Source organism: Tachysurus vachellii, chromosome 24, assembly GCF_030014155.1.
Source record: "Tachysurus vachellii isolate PV-2020 chromosome 24, HZAU_Pvac_v1, whole genome shotgun sequence".
Classification (NCBI taxonomy): Eukaryota; Metazoa; Chordata; class Actinopteri; order Siluriformes; family Bagridae; genus Tachysurus; species Tachysurus vachellii.
Genome location: NC_083483.1, coordinates 13,213,815 through 13,241,517, shown reverse-complemented (window position 1 = coordinate 13,241,517; position 27,703 = coordinate 13,213,815). Strand labels below are relative to the sequence as shown.

At 39.1% G+C, this 27,703-nt stretch overlaps 1 protein-coding gene across 2 annotated transcripts in view; it reads right to left on the bottom strand.

The window, feature by feature from the left end:
• Positions 1–27,703, bottom strand: part of epha6 (eph receptor A6) — a 160,862-nt gene that overhangs the window by 2,643 nt on the left and 130,516 nt on the right. For both annotated transcript variants that reach the window (XM_060860667.1, XM_060860666.1), the window contains 10 exons: positions 13,688–13,812; positions 11,447–11,609; positions 11,264–11,372; positions 10,066–10,136; positions 8,396–8,521; positions 7,787–7,972; positions 5,284–5,345; positions 2,938–3,147; positions 1,730–1,879; positions 939–1,132 (listed from right to left, as the gene is read on the bottom strand). In XM_060860667.1, the coding sequence (XP_060716650.1) occupies positions 939–1,132; positions 1,730–1,879; positions 2,938–3,147; positions 5,284–5,345; positions 7,787–7,972; positions 8,396–8,521; positions 10,066–10,136; positions 11,264–11,372; positions 11,447–11,609; positions 13,688–13,812 (1,396 nt within the window). The remainder of the gene's footprint in view (positions 1–938; positions 1,133–1,729; positions 1,880–2,937; positions 3,148–5,283; positions 5,346–7,786; positions 7,973–8,395; positions 8,522–10,065; positions 10,137–11,263; positions 11,373–11,446; positions 11,610–13,687; positions 13,813–27,703) is intronic.

Sequence of the window (27,703 nt, the reverse complement as noted above, 5' to 3'; positions counted from 1 at the left end):
AGATGGGGGACTCAACTTGACTCGAGTCAGACTTAAGTCGCAAATTTGAGACTTGAGACGTTCTTGACAAATATTAAGAAAGACTAGACTTGACTTTGACTTGACATTCATGACTTGAGGCTTGACTCGCACTTGAGTTAAATGACTCAGAGATGAGGACTCGACTTGACTCGAGTCAGACTTAAGTCGCAAATTTGAGACTTGCTTGACAAATATTAAGAAAGACTCGACTTGACTTTGACTTTACATTCATGACTTGAGGCTTGACTCGCACTTGAGTTAAATGACTCAGAGATGGGGGACTCGACCTGACTCGAGTCAGACTTAAGTCGCAAATTTGAGACTTGCGACTTGCTTGACAAATATTAAAATAAGACTCGACTTGACTTTGACTTGACATTCATGATTTTGTGTGATGTTCGTAGTTTAACTTTAATTCCTATATGTTCATGTGTGAAGTTGAATTTAATCAAAACATATGAGAATCATAAAGGTTTCTGTCTCGGAGCAGCTTATTTTCTATCACAGCCTGCTGTCTTTCCTCGTGCACGGTAATCGTGCGACTCATGAGCTCAGCTCATGAAGGACTCTAATTAGTCGTGAGCTCGTAGAGACTATAATGTCTGTCGTTAGAGTTACTGGGGTCTCCGACTGACATCTCTAATTTATAATAATTACCATCATTCTGAGCTGTTAGTTCTGTACGAACGCTCTAATCTCAATCGTTCCTAAGTCTCTAAATATTACAGAGATTATTATTGGATCAAAGTGACCTAATATTAGTCGTACGTGTCGTACTTCTTGTAAACAGAGCGAATATGTTACAGGGGGGTCTGTCAGGACCCTCATCCATGTCTGTAATTATTTTACTGACTAGCAGCTAGCAGTGTTTGACATTTACGGAGCAGTAACAGCAGTAGTAGTAGTTGGAGCTCCACCTGTGCACGTCCTCCACCAGTGTGAGGAGGCTGCTGGGGTTGCGGATGAGCTTGTCTAGGAAGGTGAGGATGTCGTGGAAGCGAGGCCGCCTGCTGCGCTCCTTCTGCCAGCAGTGAACCATCAGCTGGTGTAGAGCCACGGGGCATCCCATGGGCGCCGGCAGCCTGTATCCCTCCTCTATGGACAGGATCACCTGCGGGGAGGAGACACAGTGGACAGTAGTGGTCTCTAGAAGGGCTAGAAATGATTCAGACATCAACACATAGTGTTATTTAGTTCATATGGATGACTTTCACAAAGGACCTAACGGAAATTTCCTGAGAAACATGATCGCTTTTACAAGCTAGGTTTCACCAATCAAGTTCATTCATTTCACCACTTTAAGAACCGACAATTGTCTCAAAGTCATGGCTGCTGTGAGGACATTTTAACAGCGCCACCTGCACTAGTAGAGCACACGTTCAGTCAGTGGCCCAGCGGTGGATGCTTGGTGGTGCTGGGATTTGAGCTCACAACCTTCAATTGGTGGTCCAACACCTTAACCACTAGGCTATCACATGCCACTGTTGTGTCTGTGTTCAGCATTGAAAGTCTTTGTCATGTCTCAGGGTTAAATGGTTTTTATATAGCAGGAACAGTATGGACAAGTAGGTGACACATTCTGCTGCTCCAACACAGATACAACAAACCATTTGTTCTTCCAAACACTGAGACAATACTCCATAATCTATTTTTAGACTATGTCTAGAGCAGCTGCTTTGTGAATATACAATACATATAATCAGCTCACATCCTGATTGGACATCTCCCAGTATGGACGCTCTCCGTAAGACATCACTTCCCACATGACGATGCCGTAGCTCCAGACGTCGCTGGCTGAGGAGAACTTCCTGTACTGGATGGCCTCCGGAGCCGTCCAACGGATGGGAATTTTTCCTCCCTGCATAAAAAAAAAGTATCAATTGCACTCAATTTCCTTAAACCTTCAATCAACTTTATCTTCAAATTCGAGGTTTATTTGTCACATACACAGTTATACACAGTAGGACATGCAATATAATGCTTTTGTTTACTGGTCGTGTTAAAAAAAATAAAATAGTCAAAAATTTAAATGTAAAATAAGATGGAAATGAAGTGGATACAATAAACGGAAATAGCTGGATTAAGAAAAAAATAAATAGACAAAATATATAATTTAATAGAAAAAGACGTATTACATGAATGCAGTGGTATTGCTGTTTATTTTTTTCTGATATAAAATCTTTGTACACTTTAATTTAACTTTCTTAAAAAAAAAAAATAAAAATAAAAATAAATGTGTGGCCAAGTTCCATGACTTTAAGGGTTTCCTGTCCTACAGAAGAGAAGATCCCATTTCCACATAATTCACTCCTCTCCTGAAAATCCAATCCGTCTGCGCTAGACTTTGTCTCGTATGGTACGAGTGTAAAGTTCCATGATTCTTGCTGCAGACACTCCATTATCATCTCACGCTATCATCCTACTCTCAGAGTCCACTTATTCTCACCACGCTCAACTCGGTTTTATACAGGCTGCATATAACTGTGTGTGCGTCTCACTCACGATCCAGACGAACGAAAGAAACGGCAGCAAAAAGAGTCTTTTTTTTGGAGCCGGGGATCTTCTAAACTGACATTATGGAGGATGAGTGTAGTGTTGGGTTTCTCAAGCACAAGCTTTACTGATTACATTTAACATAAACTCACTGTACTGAGAACTGCCTGAGAACTTTAACACCTGAAGTGATTGTCGAGACGTTCAGGCTGAAAAACTCTAACAAACTCTAACTGAACAAAAATAAAACGAAACAAAATAAAAGAGTCCACCGACATTCCATAAGGAATTACACACGGCAGAAGAAAACAATCCAATCATGGGAGCCAATGGGAGTGATGCGATTATAACGGATTTATAATTGTAGCTGTTTTTAGACTTTATGAGGCTTCTCAGAATCTATAGCAGGGGTGTGTGTCTCACTGTAGTGGTGTAGGAAGCCTCTGGGTCGTCCTCCAGGACCCTGGACAGGCCGAAGTCCGACACCTTACACACCAGGTTGTCATCCACCAGAATGTTCCGGGCTGCCAGGTCCCGGTGGACGTAGCCGATGTCGGACAGGTACATCATACCGGAGGCAATGCCGCGCAGCATACCAACTAGCTGGATGATGGTGAAGTGTCCGTCGTGCTTCTGCATGGTGAGAGAGAAAGACACACACCCACACACACACACACACACACACACGGAAAATGATACAGATATCTCTCTCTATTTCTGATACACGAGTGAAGGATCTCTGCTCCTGAACGCCTCTCACTATAAATTCTTAAGAATCGTGCTTCATGTTTTTTTAACTACAACAAAAAAACGGTGTAAAAGAGCATCTACACCTTCGCTTCATTAAAAATGCAAGCGTCTATAAATATTCACGATATGCAAATTGAGAGCAAGCCTCTCAGCACTTCCCTGGTTTGACTGTGATCTGATGTCCTGTTGGGAATGCTGTTCTGTAAACTGTGTAATACTCTACGTGCATTTCTTATAGTTTGCTGCCTGACAAATTAATTAAAGAAAGTAGTTCTAATTGTTTTGTGTCGAGTCTTTCGTATCGCAGGTTTGCGTTTGAATTAGAAACGGCGTAATAATATATACCATAATCAGTAACATCCTTTAGAGATTTTTACTTTAGTGCCTTTTGTTTTATTCTTGTTATTTTGTGGATTGTCTTTTATCTGTGCTGCTAAAAGTCTTATCTCACTTTACTGTCTTGTCTTATTTTATCTTATCTTATCTAATTTCACCTCACCTTACCTTGTACCTTGTCATATTTTAGCTTGTCTCAGCTTAGCTTGTCTGACCTTGTCTTAGCCTAATTACCATACCATGTCATATTTTATCTCAACTCACCTCAATTTATCTTATTTCACCTCAACATGTCATATTTATCTTATCTTATTTCCTCACCTAACCTCATCTTGACTTATTTTACATTTCTTTATCTTATCTTATCTTTCTGCACCTCTTATCTTGTCTTATTTACATTATCTTGTCTTATTTTACTTTGCCTTACCTTATCTTGTCTTGTTCCGTCTTACTGCACCTCATCTGGTCTTATTTACATTATCTTGTCTTATCTTGTCTTGTCGTATCTTATTTTATCTTACTGCACCTCATTTTGTATTAATTTATATTATCTTACCTTATCTTGTCCCATCTTATCTTATTGTACATCATCTTATCTAATTTAGATAATTTTGTCTTGTCTTATCTTGTCATATCTTATTTTATCTTATTGCACCTCATCTTGTCTTATTTATATTATCTTATCATATCTTATTTTATCTTATTGCACCTAATCTTGTCTTATTTATATTATCTTATCATATCTTATTTTATCTTATTGCACCTCATCTTGTCTTATTTATATTATCTTGTCTTGTCTTATTTTGTCGTGTCTTATTTTATCGTACTGCACCTAATCTTGTCTTATTTACATTATCTTGTCTTATCTTGTCTTGTCATATCTTATTTTATCTTACTGCACCTCATTTTGTATTAATTTATATTACCTTACCTTATCTTGTCCCATCTTATCTTATTGTACATCATCTTATCTAATTTAGATAATTTTGTCTTGTCTTATCTTGTCATATCTTATTTTATCTTATTGCACCTCATCTTGTCTTATTTATATTATCTTATCATATCTTATTTTATCTTATTGCACCTCATCTTGTCTTATTTATATTATCTTGTCTTGTCTTATTTTGTCGTGTCTTATTTTATCGTACTGCACTTAATCTTGTCTTATTTTACATTATCTTACCTTATCTTGTCTTATCTCATCTCCCTGCACCTCACACCTTGTCTTACCTTTTCTTTTCTCTGCATGCATATAAATATCTGCCCACACTCACTGCATCCAAACTTCAAGCCATTTGGTCTTCTCATGCTTATTTACATTCGCGCTTGAATAAATATTTGGACACACTGTCACGTTCGTCACGAGACGTGCTGGAGGCACTATTGGAGCTGGATGGAGAAATGGGTCCATTTTTACCGCCAATCCCATACTAGTGTGTACACGCTTGACTGTGTCTTCTAAAACACTTCCAAATAGTAGCACACAAACTCATACTCATAATACCTATTTGTTAAATAAGACAAAAGAGGAAGCTGTGACTCTCTCTCTCTCTCTCTCTCTCTCTCTCTCTCTCTCTCTCTCTCTCTCTCTCTCTCATTTTTAATTCAAGCGACCCTGAACTTGTTTATTAACCCCTAAGGTGTCTAAACACCAGTTTTTAACACATTATAAGTTTTTGTTACCCTCAGGAAAGAGTCCAACGAGCCGTTCTCCATGTACTCCACCACGATCATCACAGGACGACCTACACACACACACACACACACACACACACACACACACACACACACACACACAGTATTTATTAATTATTTAAATATACACAGTGCAGAAAAAGTGCCTTCATGTAGCATAGAGAATCTCGTATAGCTAATCTTCATGGTGCTAACAGCAACTTTACTTCTGTTTCCGACTACAGTACTTACCATCATCCTCGTCTTTGATTATTTGCCTTTAACAACACAACCGCATGTGTTTTCCATCCTTATTTTCAAACCACAGCAAACAAAAAAATCAAAAAACCCGACAACAAAGTGCAAAATCTAACACACATTATATTAATACTGCCAATAAATAGAAATTTTTTTTCACTTGCTACAGTTCCTGACTTCACAGCTGCTAATTTTATTACACCCTCCCTTTCTTATCCCCGAGCTGGTTTGAAATGCTCATTTGCTTATATTTCGAGGCAGTTTTAAACGATTAAATCATTCATCATGTTGTTTTTTTATGTAAATTTATTAGCAGGGAAAAAAAAACAACAATATGGCTAAAGTTTAACACAGGCTACGAGCTACTCACTGAGATAACCTCATCAAACAGCATCATTATCAGAACAGTATCACTAAATATAAAGGTTCTTAGATGGACTTCACTGGAATTTCTACCTAAATTAAAAACCAGTGTAAGGAATCGCTAGTTATTTAAAACCTAAAGGAAATCCTTGGTGTGGTTAATACTGCTTTCTAACTAAGATCTTCTTGTTATAGGAAAATAATCTGGATCTGGCTGAACGGCACATCCTGAAGATCTGATCCTTATTCCATTGTTTAATTGATCAATGAATGTCACAGTTTTTATTCATTTATAGTTACATGTAATGTCATGGAGCATTCTCGCTTTCTGTGACAGCTACCAAATTTTCTGTGTGTGTGTGTGTGTGTGTGTGTGTGTGTGTGTGTGTGAGAGAGAGAGAGAGAGAGAGAGAGAGAGAGAGAGAGAGAGAGAGAGAGAGAGAGAGAGAGAGAGAGAGAGAGAGATAGAGAGAAAGGGAGAGAGTAAGAAAGAGAGTGAGTGAAAGAGAGAGAGAGAGGAGAGAGAGAATGAGAGAGAGAAAGAAAGAGAGTGATTGAAAAAGAGAGTGAGTGAAAGAGAGAGAGAGGGAGAGAGAGAGAGAGAGAGAGAGAGAGAGAGAGAGAGAGAGAGAGAGAGAGAACGAGAGAGAGAAAGAAAGAGAGTGAGTGAAAAAGAGAGCGAGAGAGAGAGTGAGTGAAAGAGAGAGAGAGAGAGTGAAAGAGAGAGAGAGAGAGTGAAAGAGAGAGAGAGAGAGAGAGAGAGAGAGAGAGAGAGAGAGAGAGAGAGAGAGAGAGAGAGAGAGAGAGAGAGAGAGTGAAAGAGAGAGAGAGAGAGAGAGAGAGAGAGAGAGAGAGAGAGAGAGAGAGAGAAATTGTAGACTCCTTACATAAATGTTACGGGAAAGTTTCTGTGACACTAGAAAAAAAAAAACACCTCCATATCAACAATTCACCTTTTTTCTTATGTTATATAACAAAACGTCTTTTACAAGAATCTGTTTAATGCTAATTTAAGTTTCTGTAGCTCAACAAAAATATCACTGAACAAGTCCATGTGTAAGTTGTAACTATAGAAATTTTCGATTATGTTCGAAAATTTCGAACATTCGAATATGTGGATTAATATAAACCTGTCTGACCAATCGGATTTGAGAAATCAAGAAAAAAATGCATAATGTTTTAGTTCTATTAAAATATATTCACAGCATCGAAATCTATTATGACTAGAAGTCATATTCTGTATTCTTTACACATGGATTAAGATGCAGACCTGGCAACCCTGATGTTAATCCACCCCACGTATCTGCGATGTTAAAGAAAATTACAATTCAAACGAACGTAATGAACGTTATGGAAAGTGTGTGTAAACATTCCTACAGCTAAAGATGTTGCAGCAACATTGTATGAATGTTATCACACTGTTATTGTACAATAGTTTAGTATTTTTAGAGTGAACAGTAACGATTGTTATTAGACGCAGGTCCAGAGGATCCAGGAACGTTTCTTTTAACACTAAAAATTGTTGTTTGTTCATGATTATAGTAATTAAGCCCATTTAGGGATGTGGTAGACTAGTAGTTAAGGTGTTGGGATACTAATCGGAAGGTTGTGAGTTCGATTCCTACGTCCACCAAGCTGCCACTGCTGGGCCCCTGAGCAAGGCCCTTAACTCTCAGTTGTGTGAGATAAAATGTAAGTCACTCTGGATAAGGGAGTCTGCTAAATAATGTAAATGTAATTTATACGTCTTAATGAACTAAACAAAAACGGATTGTTTCTTCATATATGTTTAAATTGCAAGCTATTGTAAGTGTCGTTGAAAGTCACCCGTTGTTGATATTTCTCAGAGCTCTGATGATCGGTGGAGGACGGTGTAAGAGTGGCGACTTACTCTTCGTGACCACACCCTCCAGTCTGATGATGTTAGGGTTGTCAAACTGTCCCATGATGCTCGCCTCTCGCAGGAAGTCCCGCCGCTGCCGCTCTGTGTAGCCACCTTTTAGGGTCTTTATGGCCACAGGGATCTCCTTTTTCCCCGGAGTGCGGAGACGACCACTACACACTTCCCCAAATTCACCTGGTATATATACACACACACACACACACACACACACACAGTTTTCCGCTTTGATTTTACATCTCCAGTCCAGTCACTAGATGGCAGTAGCATTATTACAGAGCAGTGGTTCACAATGTACTTAGGTGCAAAAGTTTGTGCCCCCAATAAGGCAGTTCAAAATGAACACAGATCTGACACCGAAATAATTTTTATGACCCCATTAATATATCTAAAGGTGTACACAGCAAAATTATAACTTCTTTATAACAAAGGAAAATAATAATAATAAACTATTACAATAATAATCAGATGCTAAATAAATATATATATTTAAAAAAAAAATCCAAACAAAAAAATGTCTAGTCTTCAGTAATTTATGAACTCCTCAGGTTTTAAAAATGAAAGATGGAAATGAAACGTGAAATGAAATGAGACTCGTACCAGCTCCGATGACTCTCTCTATACGGATACGAGACGGGTCGATCTCCTTAGCAAAGTCATGAATAGCCTGAGTCGGATCCTCATAAGTGTCTGGATCGACGTAGGTCTTTATTCCTGGGAACGGCACTGTGAAGGAGTCGGAAAGAACAGGAATAATGAGCAGAAGTCTGGAGAATCCAGAGCAGGGTTCAGCTTTCTCATCAGCACAAGCCAGTAATGTTTGAATCAGTAAGAACTTAAAGAGTTGATTTTAAGCTGCTGTAATAAAACTAGTTTTGTTATTAAAGTGTGTTTCTCTCGACGGGATGTTAAGTGCACGACGTTGCAGCCTGCCGGCTGTAATCTCAGTGTCGCACGTGGACTAATCGCTTTTCTGTGTATTACTAAGTCTTTCTAATTGTAATTGCTTCGTCTCATTACTGCCCCAGATTTATAATTACCTAAGAGCACGAGTGTTCAAATGAATTCAAGTATTAATGAAGCTAGAATGTTATACTGACACCGACATAAATAAGCAAAACACTTTTTTTCTTTTAAACCCCTACCAGTGATTTGGGTGAATTCGTGTTTGATGATGTCACACGACACGTCTCAGCCCAAACCTGCAAAAAAATCTGCTGAGATTCTGAAAGATTTCTGATCTGATCTGATCCGGTGCACAGGAAGTGTGATGAGACAATCACATCATCAGCAACCTTAAGTTTAAAGGCTGTTTCAGGCTTCGTCCGTACCTCTGAGTCTGAATCTGAGTGAGCTGTAATCAGACATGTGGATAAGAAGGAGAAATACGTTGCCAGGTGCGACTTTTTGGTGTAAATGTACCTCTGATGGTTAACGGGTTAATAATAATAAAGTGTTTTTAAACAGACTTTACTTTAACCCTTTTATGGGACTTGAGTCTCTGACTTAAGGGACTTTCTCATTCAGTTTAAACAAACGAATGATTTTATCTCCACAGGTCTGATCTATAATGAGTCAGGACTCTGTTGTCTTTCTGTGTGAGACGTGTGTTTTTCCTTCTGTTGATAATCTTACACTGAATTTTAGTGGTTTAAGATAAACACCTTCAAATTTTGACATGTTTATGAACAAGAACTTGGAGCGTCTCAGAGAGCAGAAATTGGATTGATATCAACATCAACATTTACATTTACATTTAGACTAAACAAAAACAGAAATACTGATGAAACACTACAAATTGTTAAAGTTATGAGTGTTTAATTTCATATGAGCTCATATTAAACTTCCATTCTTAAGTAACTGAAGGTAAATGGATGTAAATGGATTTACTGTACTATATATGAATTGATAGAAACTGTCAGATTTAAAGGACGTTCCACTTATTGTGTGAAGATGGTTTTCTCTTCACTCCATTTTACTCCAGTTTGTGTCCTGGTCAATAAACAGTCCAGTAAAAACGTCTGGCTTTAGTGTTTACTGAACCCCACTTTGTATCAAGAAAAACTGGTTATTTGTCCAAAAAGTAAATGCGATTTTATCGACTCAAATCTTTATAACGTTCAGATGAGTATGGAGAAGTTCTTTGTTCCAGCCCTACTGAGATTTAAGTCCATTTGCATTGTAAAACTGGCATTTGTGCCTATCCATCTCACTGTATTAGCACGTGTGTGTGTGTGTGTGTGTGTGTATGTGTGTGTGTGTGTGTGTACCGTGTCCATTCTGATACTGTGTCCTTCTCTTGTCCTGCGGTTTCATCTTAGATTTGATGTACCACTGACACCTGTGTTGACAAAAGACGAAACCATAATATAGTAAACAATAAATAAATAAATAAATAAATAAATAAATAAACACACAAAAACAACAATCAACACTGTATTAATGTTTTAATAGAAACTACGTCTCCTTGTTATTCAGCTGTGAAGCGAAGGACAACAATACATGCTGCATCACAGTGTGTACAATGGAACACTATCAGAAGACGAAGCTATCGGCCCTCTTCCTCATACATAAGCTCATACTGTAGATGCTCACGATCGGCTGCAGACAACAGACCAGATTTCTGACCTTTATCGGTGGATCTCACGATCTCTGGGCGATAGGGAGAATGTTTTTCTTACCTCTTTAGAAAACTAGGAAATAATATCTAATAGCTAGAAGAATAGATATTAATTTAACAGCTATAGACAGCAGATGTATATTTTTTCAAACTTTGTCCCTTTGCTACCTGTACACTTAACGCTATTTTATATAACTCAAAGTAGCTGGTGAAGTATTTTTTAAACATCACGACGCCAGTGTAAGTCGACGTCGTGTGTCATTGTGACACAGCCATGACCTAGCACCAGCTCTTCGGCGTATGTTATAATGTATGTTAGGGCGTGCATGTCTTCAGCGCTGATGGATAAGTAACTGATAGTCAGCGTGTCGGACATGGATCTGAAGTGCTGTAATCATTTATCTTGCGTCCAAGCGAGCCCGGCTGATTTATTTGTGAGCTGTTGACTGTGGACTGTTATCTGCCTCTGACTGCCTCTCTGCTGCCATGCTCTGTCTCAACATCACAAACAGAGAGCCATTAGCCTCAGGGGCTGTGTGAGGACGTGAGGGCACTGGGGCCATGTCTCACACACACAGAGGCATCATGATACAGTCAGGCTCCTGCAGAGCCCTCAAGCTGCAAGCACGTCACTCTCACAAAACGCGAGCTTGGTCCTGTTTGAGCACATTCCAAATAATTAGACAGCGTCAGCGAGCAGCCAGTTGGAAAAAAAACACATACAGCTCACTGACCCTATTAGGAGCCGAATAGAATCCTGAGGAAGCAACATGAAGCTGATGAGACAGACAGAGAGACAAACAGACAGCAGAAAGGTGTCAGTGTCTCCGATGTCTCTGTGTCAGTACCTGCCCGTGATGAGAAGAAAAAGCGTGAGAATGACGAGCAGAGAGAAACCACCGACGGCCGCCGTGACGATCACCAACACCTGGCCCTGATCAGACGCTTCCTCCGAATCTGAGAGCCAGAAATAAGAAAAAGTGTGAAGGTGAGTGAGAAAAGCCAAAGGAGCAACAAAGAAAGACTCGTACCATCGTCCCCTGTGGTGAACTCAAACTTGGAGCTGTAGCTGCTGTAGCCGGTCGCAGTGCGAGCTCGGATGTGGAACACGTACGCTGTGGACGGCTTGAGGCCCATTACGATCGTGCTGGGAACTTTAGTGCGAGTGGACGAGTAGCTCAGCTGCTCCTGCTCCTAATATTCACACACAGACACAGACACAGACACACACACACACACACACACACACACACACACACACACACACACACACACACACAAAGAGAAAAGGGAAGTAGTATGTTTAACACATGAGTCTCAATCCTTATTAGATTCATTTACATCCAGAAGCTGGAAGCTTATCTTACTTTAGTACAAACATTTCATTATTAATAAAAATTAAATATACAGTAAAAGCAATAAACTAATTCATTAGAAATTTAAAGCAAAAGGAGGCTGAATTATTTTATTATTATTATGTTCTGGTAACAAAAAAAGACAGATTTTTATTCTAAAAATCAGAAAAAAGTAAGCTGCCATAAGTACTGAATTTTCATAACATTTCAGTACAATTTCACTGATACATCAGAAAAAGTTACGTAGGTTTTAAAACCTAATTTTTAAAAAACATTTTTACAAATAATAAGGTCTTAAAATTTGTGCCGAGTACTAGTTTGTTTGAATTTTTTAACCGTATATCTTAATATGAAATGATCTTTTTGTTTTTTCAGAACAGGAGAGCTCACCTGAGTATTAATCTAGTCTATTATTTTTATTTTATTTCATTTGTTTCTTTTTTTTGTTCTTTTATTTACAGAAGTGGATAACTGATCTTAGTCTGAGATTTATTATTATTATTATTATTATTATTATTATTATTATTATTATTATTATTATTTATTTATTTATTTATTTATTTATTTATTTATTTATTTATTTATTTTTATTAGTTGACCTTTTTTTGGTATTCTAAGACGAGCATTTTTCTAGAATTTTTTTTTATTGCATCAGCACTGACCTTAGAACTGTTTTATAAGTAGTTTTCATTTTTTTTTACATTCATGTCAAGATGAGTAAGATGACCTTAGTGTTTTTTTTTGGGGTTTAAAATTGTTGTGTTAAGAAGAGAACTGACTGAAACAGAGCTTTACACACAGCTTGAGAACACAGAAACACACTGACTAAAAACACCACAGAAACACACTGAGTAAGAAACACCACAGAAACACACTGACTAAAAACACCACAGAAACACACTGACTAAAAACACCACAGAAACACACTGAGTAAGAAACACCACAGAAACACACTAACTAAAAAACACCACAGAAACACACTAACTAAAAAACACCACAGAAACACACTGACTAAAAAACACCACAAAAACACACTAACTAAAAAAAACCACAGAAACACACTGAGTAAGAAAAACCACAGAACCACACTGAGTAAGAAACACCACAGAAACACACTAACTAAAAAACACCACAGAAACACACTAACTAAAAAACACCACAGAAACACACTAACTAAAAAACACCACAGAAACACACTAACTAAAAAACACCACATAAACACACTAAGAAACACCACAGAAACACACTGAGTAAGAAACACCACAGAAACACACTGACTAAAAAACACCACAGAAACACACTGAGTAAGAAACACCACAGAAACACACTGACTAAAAAACACCACAGAAACACACTGAGTAAGAAACACCACAGAAACACACTGAGCAACAATCACCACAGAAACACACTGACTAAGAAACACCACAGAAACACAATGACTAAGAAACACCACAGAAACACAATGACTAAGAAACACCACAGAAACACACTGACTAAGAAACATCACAGAAACACACTGAGCAAGAATCACCACAGAAACACAATGACTAAGAAACACCACAGAAACACAATGACTAAGAAACACCACAGAAACACACTGAGCAAGAATCACCACAGAAACACACTGACTAAGAAACACCACAGAAACACAATGACTAAGAAACACCACAGAAACACAATGACTAAGAAACACCACAGAAACACACTGACTAAGAAACACCACAGAAACACACTGAGTAAGAAACACCACAGAAACACACTGAGTAAAAGTATAAAGTATAGTATGTAGGAGTAGCACATCCTCACCCATGTGAGAGAGAAAAACAAAAGAAAGTAGAAATGATGGATATGGGTCATGAAACTATAAGCTGTTTTAGGAGGACAGCTAGAACTCTGACCCTGTGGTGTGTTGTGTACCTTCTCGTAGTACTTGATCTCGTAGTCCAGGATGGCAGGATGCGGCTGTTCGGCTTCCTGCCAGGAGAGAGCGATGGTGCTTTGAGTGACCCAGTCCTTCTTCACCGCTGCCACCAAGGAGGGACCTGTGAGGAAGAGGACAACATGTGAGTGATGAGGTGTGTGAGTGAGATGAGAGGTGTGTGTGTGTGTGATGAGATTTGTATGTGTGTTTGTATGTGTGTAAGATGAGAGTTGTGTGTGTGTAATGAAAGGTTTGTATGTTTGTGTGTGTGATGAGACACATTTGTATTTGTATTTGTTATTTGTATAGCGCTTTTTACAATTGACATTGTCTCAAAGAGGCTTTACAGAACATAAACACAGAACAAAAGGTTATTATAAAGAATAATATAAACACGTGTGTGTGTCTGTGTGTGATGAGAGTTATGTGTGTGTGTCATGAGAGGTTTGTGATGAGATTTGTATGTGTGTTTGTGTGTGATAAGAGTTGTGTATGTGATGAGAGGTGTGTGTATGTGTCATGAGAGGTGTGTGATGAGAGGTGTGTGTGTCTGTGTGTATGTGTGTGTGTGTGATCAGAGATGTATATGTGATGAGAGGAGTGTGTATGTGTCATGAGATGTGTGTGATGAGAGCTGTGTGTGTGATGGGTTATGTGTCTGTGTGATGAGAACTGTGTATGTGTGTGTGATGAGAGTTGTCTGTGTGATGTGTGTGTTTGTGTGTGTGAGATAAGAGCTGTGTGTGTGATGAGAAGCGCGTGTGTGTGTGTGTGTGTGTGTGTGTGTGTGTGTGCGTAATAAGAGCTGTGTGTGTGATGAGAGCTGTGTGTGTGTGTGTGTGTTCTGCCGAATGACTATATCTTTGTTGTTTGTGTTTGTGTTACTGGACCAGATACAGGTTTGTGTTACTGTTTTGAAATCATTTCCATTTTCAGGATGGATCAGCACGGTTCATCTAGCAACTTTTGCTAGCTTTTTTGAAGGCTACGTGCACGCCGGTTTCTTTGGTGGCTCTGTGTGTTGAACTCTGACAAGCTAAAAAAAAAGAGTCAGATGTGTGTAAATTCATGCCTGTTGTGTCAGTGAACCGAACGTCATCGTCGCCTGATGAGTTTGACTAAAGGAGCAAAAAGCTGGAAAGCTGCTATTCAGAGTTATTTGTGCACAGCGAGATCTGTCGTAAAAGCTGCTGAGTCAAACGTTGTCAACTCGTCACACAATCGCTCACAACCGAATCCAGTGAAAATGTTTTTTTTTGCCAATTCAATATCAATATGCTTCAATCTGGAATTCTTAAAAAGTAAAAAAAAGGAATAAAAAAATATATATAAATAATAATAATAATAAATAAATAAATTAATGAATGAATTTAATCCACATTAATATCAATAACAGGTGAAATTAATGACACAAAAATACACATTTATTATAAAAGTATATATAAAGCAGGAAAACTGGTTGAGAGTCTGAATCTAAGTGAATCAGGAAAGAAAGACAGAATGACATTATGATATTGTTTCATCACTCAGCCCTAATTCTCCAATCCAGAATAGAAGCACAGTGCAGGTGGGAAGTAAAACACACTCGGTTTTGTGGCAAGCCAGAAACTTTTAGGGGTGTGTTTTGTAGACTCTTTATAGAGACACACGTCGTGCTGCGACGGCAAAAAGGCTTGAATCATGAAATTGTGTGATTTGTGGAGTTACAAAAGCGAAAAAATCTACTTGCTTGTTCTCTCCAATGTCAACGTTAAAATTTCATATTAAAAACACACACACGTACACACACACATGTACACACATACCCATATATATATATATATATAAAGGATTGCTGAAATCTAAGGCCAGTGCTGATCTATAAACAAACGTTACATCAGCTCCAGATTGGGACTTGAGGAAATGAGGCGTTCCACCTCCAAGCGCGTCACTAACTGAATCACGCTGCAGATTAAACTGGAGGCTGAATGGCGTTCGCACGACATGATCACATCTCTCTCAGGTAAATATTCACTGTGGAGATCAGCAGCGACCGCCTGCCTCGTTAATCACCTCATCACCTAATCACTGTGTCTGTCAAAATCATCAATCTCCTACTGTTACAATATCACCCGAGTGGACAGAGATGGGGAAGGGGGGGGGGGGGGTGTAAGAGGAAAAAAATTGATAGAGAAGAAAGAGAAAGACACACACACACACACACAGTAAGGTATTGGACATTGACAGTTGTTGCTTATTATTTTTGATGTCCATATGAGTTACAGTGTAATGAATTTGGCTTTTAATTTGAGCAGATTTACATCTAAATCAAGTGAAAAGAATGTGATGATGTAAAAAAGGGGGCGTGGCCTCTACTAAACACTGAGCTGTGATTCCTGCTCTGGATGTAAAAAGCCGCTAATTAAAGCTGACACTGCCATCTGAGCTCATATTCATAATCTCATTTCAACCCCAATATAGTGTGGTAGACAGCTAGCACAACAAAATATGAGAGAGAGAGAGAGAGAGAGAGAGAGAGAGAGAGAGAGAGAGAGAGAGAGAAGAAGAAGAAGAAGAAGAAGAAGAAGTTAGGAAGTGACTATAGGGAAATGTGTAAAGGGTAAAAGGGAAAGCAGTAAGAATAGGATGATAAATGAGAGATAAAGGAGAAGGAAGAGAGAGAGAGAGAGAGAGAGAGAGAGAGAGAGAGGAAAGAGAGAAACATCTGTCTTGCTGCTTCTTCTCCCTGCAGCATCAATGGAATTGATTTGGAGAGTGTGATTGAATAGAGCTGTGAAAAAGTAAGACACCATAAAATACAAAAAAAAATAAAAAAGTGTTGCTCTTCACACACACACACACACACACACACACACACACACACACACACACACACACACACAGAGAGAGAGAGAGAGAGAGAGAGAGAGAGAGAGAGAGAGAGAGAGAGAGAGAGAAAACAATCAGGGATCTATATCTTTTTACTCTGAATACGGAGGTCACCTCCTGTCAAAAACACACAATCACACACACACACACACACACACACACACACACACACACACACACACACAAAGAGAATTAGAGTATAGCTCTCAATATAGCTAATTATTTAACTGTTTATGTTTAACTGCTTTAGTAACTCCTTGTTAGCAGCTAGTCTCTGTTTAACTAACACGGCTGATGTGCTATATAAACCGAGGCTAGCCAGCTTGTTTCATCAAAAGCTAATGCTAAAGTCTCAGTGAAATCTTTTCATATTTTTTATTCGAAACAATCTAGCACCAAGTAAAACAACTGTGTTATTTCTGTATATAAATTAAAACTGAATATTTGCCTCAACCAAGAGAAAAAAAATTACATTTACATTAGCAGGAATAAAGACAACTGCTAGCCCATGTCTGTGTTTTTCTACTGCTAATAGCATGATTCAGCAAATTCTGTCGATAGCTGCACTGTTTGCTACTGGATGCTGATCAGAATGTTATGATTAATATCTGTCGCAGTAGCTGTGACCGTCATTCTAACTGTAATTCACTTAATAATCCTAATATGTTATTGTTTCTATCGCTGATTCATGGCTAATTTACATAAAAAAAATAATAACAACAACAATAAAAATAAATAAATAATGATAATATTAAGTATCATTATTATATTCATGAAATATGCTATATAAGCATATTTTTTGTTAGTTTTAAAAAATTTTTTTTTATTTAATTTAATTTTAATTTAAGTATTTTTATTTTATATAATTAGGGGCCAAGCACCAAAGTTGTGTAAGTACTCATTTGTTATCCTACATATTTTTCTTCTTCTTCTTCTTCTTCTTCTTCTTCTTCTTCTTCTTCTTCCTCTTCTTCTTCAAGCTAGGCAACCCATAGAACAGACTTCTCCACATCTTTCCATCCATCCATCCATCCATTCATCCATCCATCCAACTATCTATTTTCTGCATCACTGAAATCTACCACAGGAGACTCTGGCCCCAAGGTAGGGGACACCCTGGACAGGGTGCCAACCCATCACAGGACACAGGACACACCCATTCATTATTTAGAGATGGCAGTCAGCCGAAAGCATGTCTTTGGACTGGGAAGGAAACCCAAGTACCTGGAGGAAACCCCTGAAGCACAGCGAGAACATAGAAATCGAACCCCCAGCCCCAGAGGTGTGAGGCAAACGTGCTAAACACTAAGCCACCATGCCCCCCGTTCTCCTGTTCAAAAAAAAAGGATATGGGTAATAATTTATTGGAGGCAGCAGGTAAGTGTGGTACATCACACCTTGACTCCGGCAGGCATGTGTGAAAAAGGAAGCTTACATTTACACAGAAATATCTGGGAGCTGCTGTGGGCCAGACTGTGCCTTCATAAATAATGAAGCGTCCTCGTGTCTTGTTTGCTAGGGTACAGACTGGCTGAGAATGGTAGAGCATACCCAAGCAGAGAAATCTCATTTCATATGACTCACAGCTCACCTGGCCCTGCTGTTTACTTAAGCAGGAAATCCTACATGTGAACGTGACAAATGACCACTTTTTATTGAAATTCAATGACTTACTGAACCAATCCACCTGCTGTCACTCTGTGATGTGAACACACACCTTCACCTGACTGCAAAGACACCGTAAAAGACAAAGCGTCGGATATTAAAAGGACGCTCGTTAAAGCTAAGAGAATTCAAATCTAAAGAAATTCACACCTTCATTTCAGTATTAAAGTCACACCGCCAACATGCTGCAAATTCTACAGTCGGTCTGAAAGAGGCGGAGCTTTCAGAAATGACCAGTAACATGTTTGAGGCATCTTCTGATTGGCTGGATGTTCCCAATTCTGTATTAGACCAACTTCTAATCCACCCTATACTATCTAATATCTAATATATTCTATTTTATTCGACTCATCTCGTCTCCTCTACTTTATTATATTATATTTCATTCTTCTCTAATCAACTCTATCCTACTCTAATCTACCATATATTCTATTTTATTCTACTCTAATCTCCACTACTCTACTGTATCCACTCTATTCTACTCTACTCTAATATCCTCTACTTTATTATACTCTATTTTATTATATTCATTACTACTCAGCTCTAATTTCCTTTACTTTCTTCTACTTCTTTATTTTATTATGCTATATTATACTCTATGCTACTTTATTCAACTCTGCTCTAATCTCCTCTCCTTTATTATACTCTGTTTTATTCTACTCTGCTCTAATCTACTTAAATCTACTCTATTTTACTTTAATCCAATCTATTCTATACTACTCTACTCTATTTTATTCTATACTACTGTACTCTATTTTTTTTCTACTGTACTCTTCTGTTCTCTACTGTTTTTTGTTTTATTCTCTCATTTCCTCTCGAGAGCTTTGGGGGAATCAAAGAATTTCCAGTCAACTGAAAAAAAAGAATACACTTTTACTCAAAAAATATCTGGCAACCCGAGGCGTGTGACTAATTTGAAGAACGTGTCCTAAATCAGCAGCGTAAATTTCCTCATGTAACTGTTGTACTCGTGTCCTCAGTTCTCAGAACACATGGTGTGTGTTATTCTGTCTTCAGAAGCAGTTATTAAAAACAAAAGACAGAATCATGAATTGTGGAGGCATTTCAGTGACAGCTGTGGGAATGTGAGGAGAACTTTATATTATTACAAATCTAAAAAAAAAAGCTCTCTGACTTCTAAATCTTGCATGCCACCTTATTTAAGCAGCTGAAAATGTGGCAGTAAAAAGTTTTGTGTAAGTTGGTATGCAGCAGAGAGCTCGAGCTCATGTCAAAGTGTCAGAAGTGCAAGCAGCTGAGCTGAAATTACAGCACGAGTGCGACAATCACATCGAGTAAACAGGTGTTGGCCCAGCACGGGGCTATCGGCAGGTAATCGGGCAAGGCTGCCATCACACACTCGTCCTAACACGTACACACACGTGCGCGCACACACACTTGTGCACCTTCATCAAGGAGGAACGAGAAGCTAATGGAAAGTCATTACGTTGGATTTGACCCGCATTTGAATTTTAATTAGCTAGCCCACTCCCCTAAAGCGTCCTCACATCGACTTCTTCAAAGAAATCAATTCCGAGTCTTTTACAGATGCTACGACGAGGTTCGGCCCATGATCCGCAATCACATCGCACTGAGCGAAGCAATCAGGAAAGCTGGTGAGGGGATAATTAGATGCTCCTTGTGTTTTTTTTTTGAAGAGTACATTTACGTTGCACTTTTAAAACAGAGACGGTGGTAAAATGACTGTCAAGAGAGATGTAATCTTTGTTCACGTACCAGGAGACACACACACACACACATACACACAGACACACACACACACAGACACACACACACACACAGACATAGCCCTACCTCTGTTTCACCTCTGCTGTTATATAGAGGACACCTAGAACTCTTTATACCCCGCTTTCAAAGCTCCCTCACAACACGCCGTCTCCCTGTTCACTCCCTGCATTCTGCAATAACTTTCCTCCCCCCTTTTTGTTCATCCAAACGTCTCGGGTAAATGCATGCTGCGTTCTCTCTCACCTTGCTCCGCTCGTTCGAAGGAGTCCTGCATTAAAATGGCACAGGCTTCGAGAGCTGAATCTGAGATTGCACAGGCCAGGCGATGGAAAGGATTCTCAAATCCAGCTGGGCGTTTGGAACAAAGTCTTATACAGCAAGTTACAAAGTAAAGTTACAATTCATTATTTACACGACTTCACTTTAGAACTGAAAAGTATGTTTTATTGCTTCTGGGTCTTTTTAAACACTTTTTTAAAGAAAACTGTAAAGTGAATGGACAGGGTAAGATGGTGCACAGAGAATGGGCAGGGCTGAGATGGTGCACAGTGAATGGGCAGGGCTGAGATGGTGCACCGTGAATGGGCAGGGCTGAGATGGTGCACAGAGAATGGGCAGGGCTGAGATGGTACGATAGTAGATGCTTTAGGAAGAAAGCCAAGAGTCGTTGAACTGTGAATGTTATGGCGCTCGCCCAGAGTTGTCTGCTTCTGAGGGAAGTGTACTCGTCCTTCCAACTATCCCGTTGTGTTTGAGTAGCTTTGAGATGGTGCACAGAGAATGGGCAGGGCTGAGATGGTGCACAGAGAATGGGCAGAGCTGAGATGGTGCACAGAGAATGGGCAGGGCTGAGATGGTGCACAGAGAATGGGCAGGGCTGAGATGGTGCACAGAGAATGGGCAGGGCTGAGATGGTGCACAGAGAATGGGCAGGGCTGAGATGGTGCACAGTGAATGGGCAAGGCTGAGATGGTGCACAGAGAATGGGCAGGGCTGAGATGGTGCACAGAGAATGGGCAGGGCTGAGATGGTGACAGTGAATGGGCAGGGCTGAGATGGTGCATAGAGAATGGGCAGGGCTGAGATGGTGCATAGAGAATGGGCAGGGCTGAGATGGTGCACAGAGAATGGGCAGGGCTGAGATGGTGCACATTAAATGGGCGGGGCTAAAAGCAGATCCAGATTTCTCCTATGTCACACAGAACAAATTATAAACAGTTGGTAGCTGTAGGTCATTGAAAGCTCATTAAAGAAACTTGTGTGTGTGAATGTTTTGTTGAGAATAATCGTAATGGATGTTGAGTGCGTCAGAGATTCAGTCTTCATGAAGATAAAGCTAAAAATTCTCCTAAGTGGTCCATTTTAGGAGAAAGTCCATTTCGAAACTGCTCCTTGGGGTTTGTTTGTAATTCAGATTAGTTCAGATGGGTTTCACAATGCAAACAATTAAATGAACCACAGCTGAGAGGTTTGCATGGATTCATTTAGAAGAAAGACTGAAAAACAACAACAACAACAACAACAAATCACATAAAGCACATTCTTCAGTCATGACATTTAGGACCTGCTGTACTTCTGCACAACATCAGTTCTTTCCTTTGGCGTCTAACATAAGATATTTTATAGACAATTCTGGCAAACTGGTTGGTACGATAGTAGATGCTTTAGGAAGAAAGCCAAGAGTCGTTGAACTGTGAATGTTATGGCGCTCGCCCAGAGTTGTCTGCTTCTGAGGGAAGTGTACTCGTCCTTCCAACTATCCCGTCGTGTTTGAGTAGCTTTACTGTATACACACGCCTCCAGCAGCGTTCTCTACTCCCTACCCTTCATCTGTACACCAAAAAACACAACATTGCTAGCGATCAATACGTGCAAGAAGGCTCAGAACCATGTTAGCCATCGTAACATTCCAGCTTCATCTGGTATAAAAAAGAATCCTTTATTATTATCACATATACATTACAGCACACTGAAATTCTTTCTTCACATATCCCAACTTTGGAGGTTGGGGTCAGAGCACAGGGTCAGACATGATACAGCACCACTGGAGCTGTGAGGGTTAAGGGCCTTGTTCAAGCGCCCAACAGTGGCAGCTCGGCAGTGCTGGGGCTTGAATCCTGAACTTCTGATAAACAACACAGAACTTTAACCATGAGAGCATAACAATCAGCCTGTGTACTGTATATCTCTAACTAACCAAAATTAGAATATCCAGAAATAAACCAACAAATAGAACTCGCTGTATCACCGTCCTGCTAGCTTTTATTATTTTAAATCCTAATAAAATCCACAAATGTGTCTCCAAATGAAATCCATTTCCATTCAAAAACAAGCTAAAAGGCAGCGTAACAACACATCATACACACGCTATGAACAGAAAAAAAACAGAAACCAGCGATTAATTGATGAACGCGGCGATGGCACTAATGCGTAGTCGATAGCGCAGAGCACGTCGGAACATCTCAGCCGGATCGCGTACGTTTGGAAGTGCGAGCGAATGCATTATGTGTATCGATCTCCTTCCTGTGTGCATGGAATAAAATGTGGAGCAAAATCCCAATCGCGACGACGAGAAGAAACAGCGGACGGTTAATTTGCCCCAGTGTAGGTTCGAATTTGATCAACAGCTTTCATCAGCAAATGGTTTGGAGTGTAAAACAACAGTTAGGAAACGTTTCTGCTAGGTAGAATGGTGCGAGGATTTTGGCCTCTCGGATTACTGCAGTCCTGAGGGATTTGAGCTGTAGCCCCACTGAGACACACCTGTGTTCCTCCGCTTCCTAATGAGCTCGAGTAGGTGCATCAGTGCAGGGCAAAAGCCTGGATATACTGTTACACAGCACTACTCTTCAAAAATAATTACCTACTACTGTCACCCCCGTGACTATATACAGTACTACTGAAGCATTACTGCAACGGACAGTGCGGAGTTCATTCCGTATACTGTCAGAGGAAGCAGGTGCCAGAATATACGATCGTCTGTGTAAGGAAGAACACACTCGACAAAATATCTGTTAGGTGGCAAAATCTATGTGTTAGAGAGTATGAGGAAGAACACACTCAATGATGTGCAGTTATAGGATTTAATGGCAGGATGGTGTGAGGTGGCACAACTTACTCAGAGATCATAATATCATCCTATAACAACACGACCTGAACAATTCACCACCAAGGGAACGGTTTAGGATGTGAGGAGTACACAGGAGTGAGGACTGGAAGTTCTGCCATGTGATTGTGTGTAATGAGGAGGGAGAGATTCTGGAAAAAAATGACTCGGAAGTAAATGAAATATAGATAGATATAGACGTAAAAGATAGAAGCTATAGACGTAAAAAACACAAGAATGTGTGTTTTCTGTGGAGGTCTGTAGAAATTGTGTACATGTGTGTGTACACGTGTGTGCGTTTGTGTGTTGTAGTTTTGCATGAATGCGATATATATTTATGTGATACAGAATTTATTATTTTAACCCTGAATGTCCCCAAATGTGTGTGTGTATAGTTTATATAACGTGACTGTGAAATTTATTTCACTTTAATGTCCCCACAAAAATAGTAAGACGTGTGTGTGTGTGTGTGTGTGTGTGTTTAAATTTTTTTTTAGGAGGAATGTGATATGATATTTTTTGGGATGTCCCAAGATGTGTGTGTTTGTGTGTTCATACAGTATATGTTTATATAACATGAATTTGATAACTGTTTTAAAAACTTTAACAACCCCACAAGAATAGTAAGATGTGTGTGTGCATGTGTGTGTGTTTAGTTTTTCTAGCATGAAGATATACAGTATATATGTATATATATATATATATATATATATATATATATATATATATATATATATATATATATATATATATAACATGAATATCCTCACAAGAACAGCAAAACAAACGTGTGTGTAGATGAACATCCCGACACGGACAGACCTATGTAACAGGTTCTGATCTGTCTGGTCCCTTTAAAAAAAAACTTTTATTATGTGATAAAAAGCTAAAAGATTTTTGTTCCTGAGCTCAAAGAAGCTGGGTTTAGATTTAACAGTAGCATTATTTATCTGCATTAATAACTGATGTCAACAGGAGGTCCTTACGAAAATAGTAAGACGTGTGTGTGTGTGTGTGTGTGTGTGTGTGTGTGTGTGTGTGTGTGTGGCCTTGTTTCCACTTCAGTAGCATTTTGCCGAACGCACAGGGACACTATAACTCGCCGGGCCGACTGCGAGGCCACGCCGATCGATATTAATTCACCCTTTAATAGGTAGAGGCTAATTAACAAGACACAGAGAATTAACAAGTCAAAGGCAGACAGTGTTTACTGCAGCAGGAGCACAATCCAGACAACACATTTCTGTACGTTACTAACCAGCACCAGAAGACACAAGAAGAGAAGAAACGCTGCGGGACGACACATAAAGCCCAAAGAATCAAAAATTCATCGGATTCGAGAAACAAAAACAAGAGAGAGAGAATAAAAAGGGATGGAGATGAAACCCAGAGCGAGACAGACAACCAGAGTGGGAAATAAAAAGGAGTAAGTTATTTTCGAGCACTAATTGTGTTCTTTGATACGATAAATTTGTCTTGCGCTGTAAAAAAAGTGGACTCATCCCTCTCCGGGCCGCTGTACCCCATCTTAATTACTATATCTATATGGGCCATTATGTTCCAACGCACGGCCTCGTGGGATCTATTTGTATAATCCATAATTTTTCTCTCGGAGTGCTGCTTGCTGCCGGAATGAGCAATAGGGGAAAAAAGAGAAAGAGAGAGAGAGAGAAATAATGAGGAAGATGGGTAAAAAGAAATGAAAATAGCAGTAATAGATTCTCTCGGTTTTTTTTTTTTTTTTTTTGCCTCGCCGTCTCTCCGGGTTTCAGGTAGAGATGAAAACATTAAGCGATCTTGTTTAGATCGCCGCGAATCCCACAGGAAGCAGCGCAGGAAGTGAACCGAGCTGAGAGTCATACTTACTGAATTATAATGTGACTTAAGAGAGAGAGAGAGAGAGAGAGAGAGAGAAACAGAGAGAGAGAGAGAGAGAGAGAGAGAGAGAGAGAGAGAGAGACAGAAGGGTCAGATAAGAAGGAAGTTACAGTGAAGGTAACGCTGCTGTCTGGGCCTGTAGTTAAGAACAGATTGCTGGAAGAGAATCCCAGGTATCAGAGGTGTCGAGACGAAACACTCAGGTCTACATTCAGGGTTTTGTCCTAGTCATACAGGGTTAAGTGCTTTCTTTTTTTTTTACCAGAGCTATACGGATGAGGTTAGACTGCAGGTCACAGCGATGGGTCTTCAAAGGCAGGTTCACTTCAGTGAAATCAAAACAAATAAATAAACAAAACTAAAAAGAACATCAAAGTCTTGGATCCAATCAGTAACTAACACAGATAGAAAATACACCTCAGCTAGCTAGTGACCGATATTAATTCTAACCTGATATTAATTCTAACCCCATATTAATTCTAACCCCATATTAATTCTAACCCCATATTAATTCTAACCTGATATTAATTCTAACCCCATATTAATTCTAACCCCATATTAATTCTAACCCCATATTAATTCTAACCCCATATTAATTCTAATCCCATATTATTTCTAACCTGATATTAATTCTATCCATCCATCCATCCATCCATCCATCCATCCATCCATTTTCTAACGCTTATCCGGGGCCGGGTCGCGGGGGCAGCAGTCTAAGCAGGGACGCCCAGACTTCCCTCTCCCCAGACACTTCCTCCAGCTCTTCCGGGGAAAACTGAGGTGTTCCCAGGCCAGCCGAGAGACATAGTCCCTCCTGCGTGTCCTAGGTTGTCCCAGGGGCCTCCTCCCGGTTGGACATGCCCGGAACACCTCCGATATTAATTCTAATCCCATATTAATTCTAACCCCATATTAATTCTAACCCCATATTAACTCTAACCTGATATTAATTCTAATCCCATCTTAATTCTAACCCCATATTAATTCTAACCCCATATTAATTATAATCCCATATTAATTCTAATCCCATATTAATTCTAACCCCATATTAATTCTAACCACATATTAATTCTAACCCCATATTAATTCTAATCCCATATTAATTCTAACCCCATATTAATTCTAATCCCATATTAATTCTAATCCCATATTAATTCTAACCCCATATTAATTCTAACCCCATATTAACTCTAACCTGATATTAATTCTAATCCCATCTTAATTCTAACCCCATATTAATTCTAACCCCATATTAATTCTAACCACATATTAATTCTAACCCCATATTAATTCTAACCCCAAATTAATTCTAACCCCATATTAACTCTAACCTGATATTAATTCTAATCCCATCTTAATTCTAACCCCATATTAATTCTAACCCCATATTAATTCTAATCCCATATTAATTCTAACCCCATATTAATTCTAACCCCATATTAATTCTAACCCCATATTAATTCTAATCCCATATTAATTCTAACCCCATATTAATTCTAACCCCATATTAATTCTAACCCCATATTAACTCTAACCTGATATTAATTCTAACCCCATATTAATTCTAACCCCATATTAATTCTAACCCCATATTAACTCTAACCTGATATTAATTCTAACCCCATATTAATTCTAACCCCATATTAATTCTAACCCCATATTAACTCTAACCTGATATTAATTCTAACCCCATATTAATTCTAACCCCATATTAATTCTAACCCCATATTAACTCTAACCTGATATTAATTCTAATCCCATATTAATTCTAACCCCATATTAATTCTAACCCCATATTAATTCTAACCCCATATTAACTCTAACCTGATATTAATTCTAACCCCATATTAATTCTAACCCCATATTAATTCTAACCCCATATTAATTCTAACCCCACACTCTCACCACCATCAGTTCTTTCTCCTTGCTAATCTTCCCCAATATTCAACAGCGTGACTAAAATAATGAGCTGAAGTTTTCCTGGGTCTTATGGAGAATGTCCTGGCGATTAATGCTGCACAGCCAACACAATAACGCTTGACTCATTGAATTTGGTCAGAGTGAAATCACAAAGCCAGAATTCATTAGAAATCCTGACAAGCGCTGATCAGGCCTCATTAACTCTATAATTCCAGATTAATGTGTCATTCTGCAAACCATTTGAACTCACTCGCAAACAAATCTTCATTAGAGCTTTGAACGAGTGAATCGCCGTCTCTTTCGCACGGACCGGTACGCCCTAATGAAGTGTAAGGAGCGCTATTCATCTACGAGAGAGAGAGAGAGAGAGAGAGAGAGAGAGAGAGAGAGAGAGAGAGAGAGAGAGAGAGAGCAAAAAAGAGAGAGTAAATGACAAGACAGAGAGAGAAGATGGAGAGAAAGAAAGTAAAAGTGATAGAGAAATAGAGACAGAGAGAGAGAGAGAGCAGATGGAGAGAAAAAAGTGAAAAAGAGAGAGAGCAAGAGAGATTGATAGAGAGGGAGAGAGGTGAAAGAAAGAGAGAAAGAGACAGAGTGAAAGACTGATAGTCGAGATAAAAAGAAATTGAGAGATTGATAGAGAGAGAACAGGAGGTGATGGAGAGAGAAAGAGAGGGAGACAGACAGACTGAAAGAGAGAGAGAAAGAGAGAGTAAAAAAGAGAGAGTAAATGTCAAGACAGAGAGAGAAGATGGAGAGAAAGAAAGTAAAAGTGATAGAGAAATAGAGACAGAGAGAGAGAGAGAGCAGATGGAGAGAAAAAAGT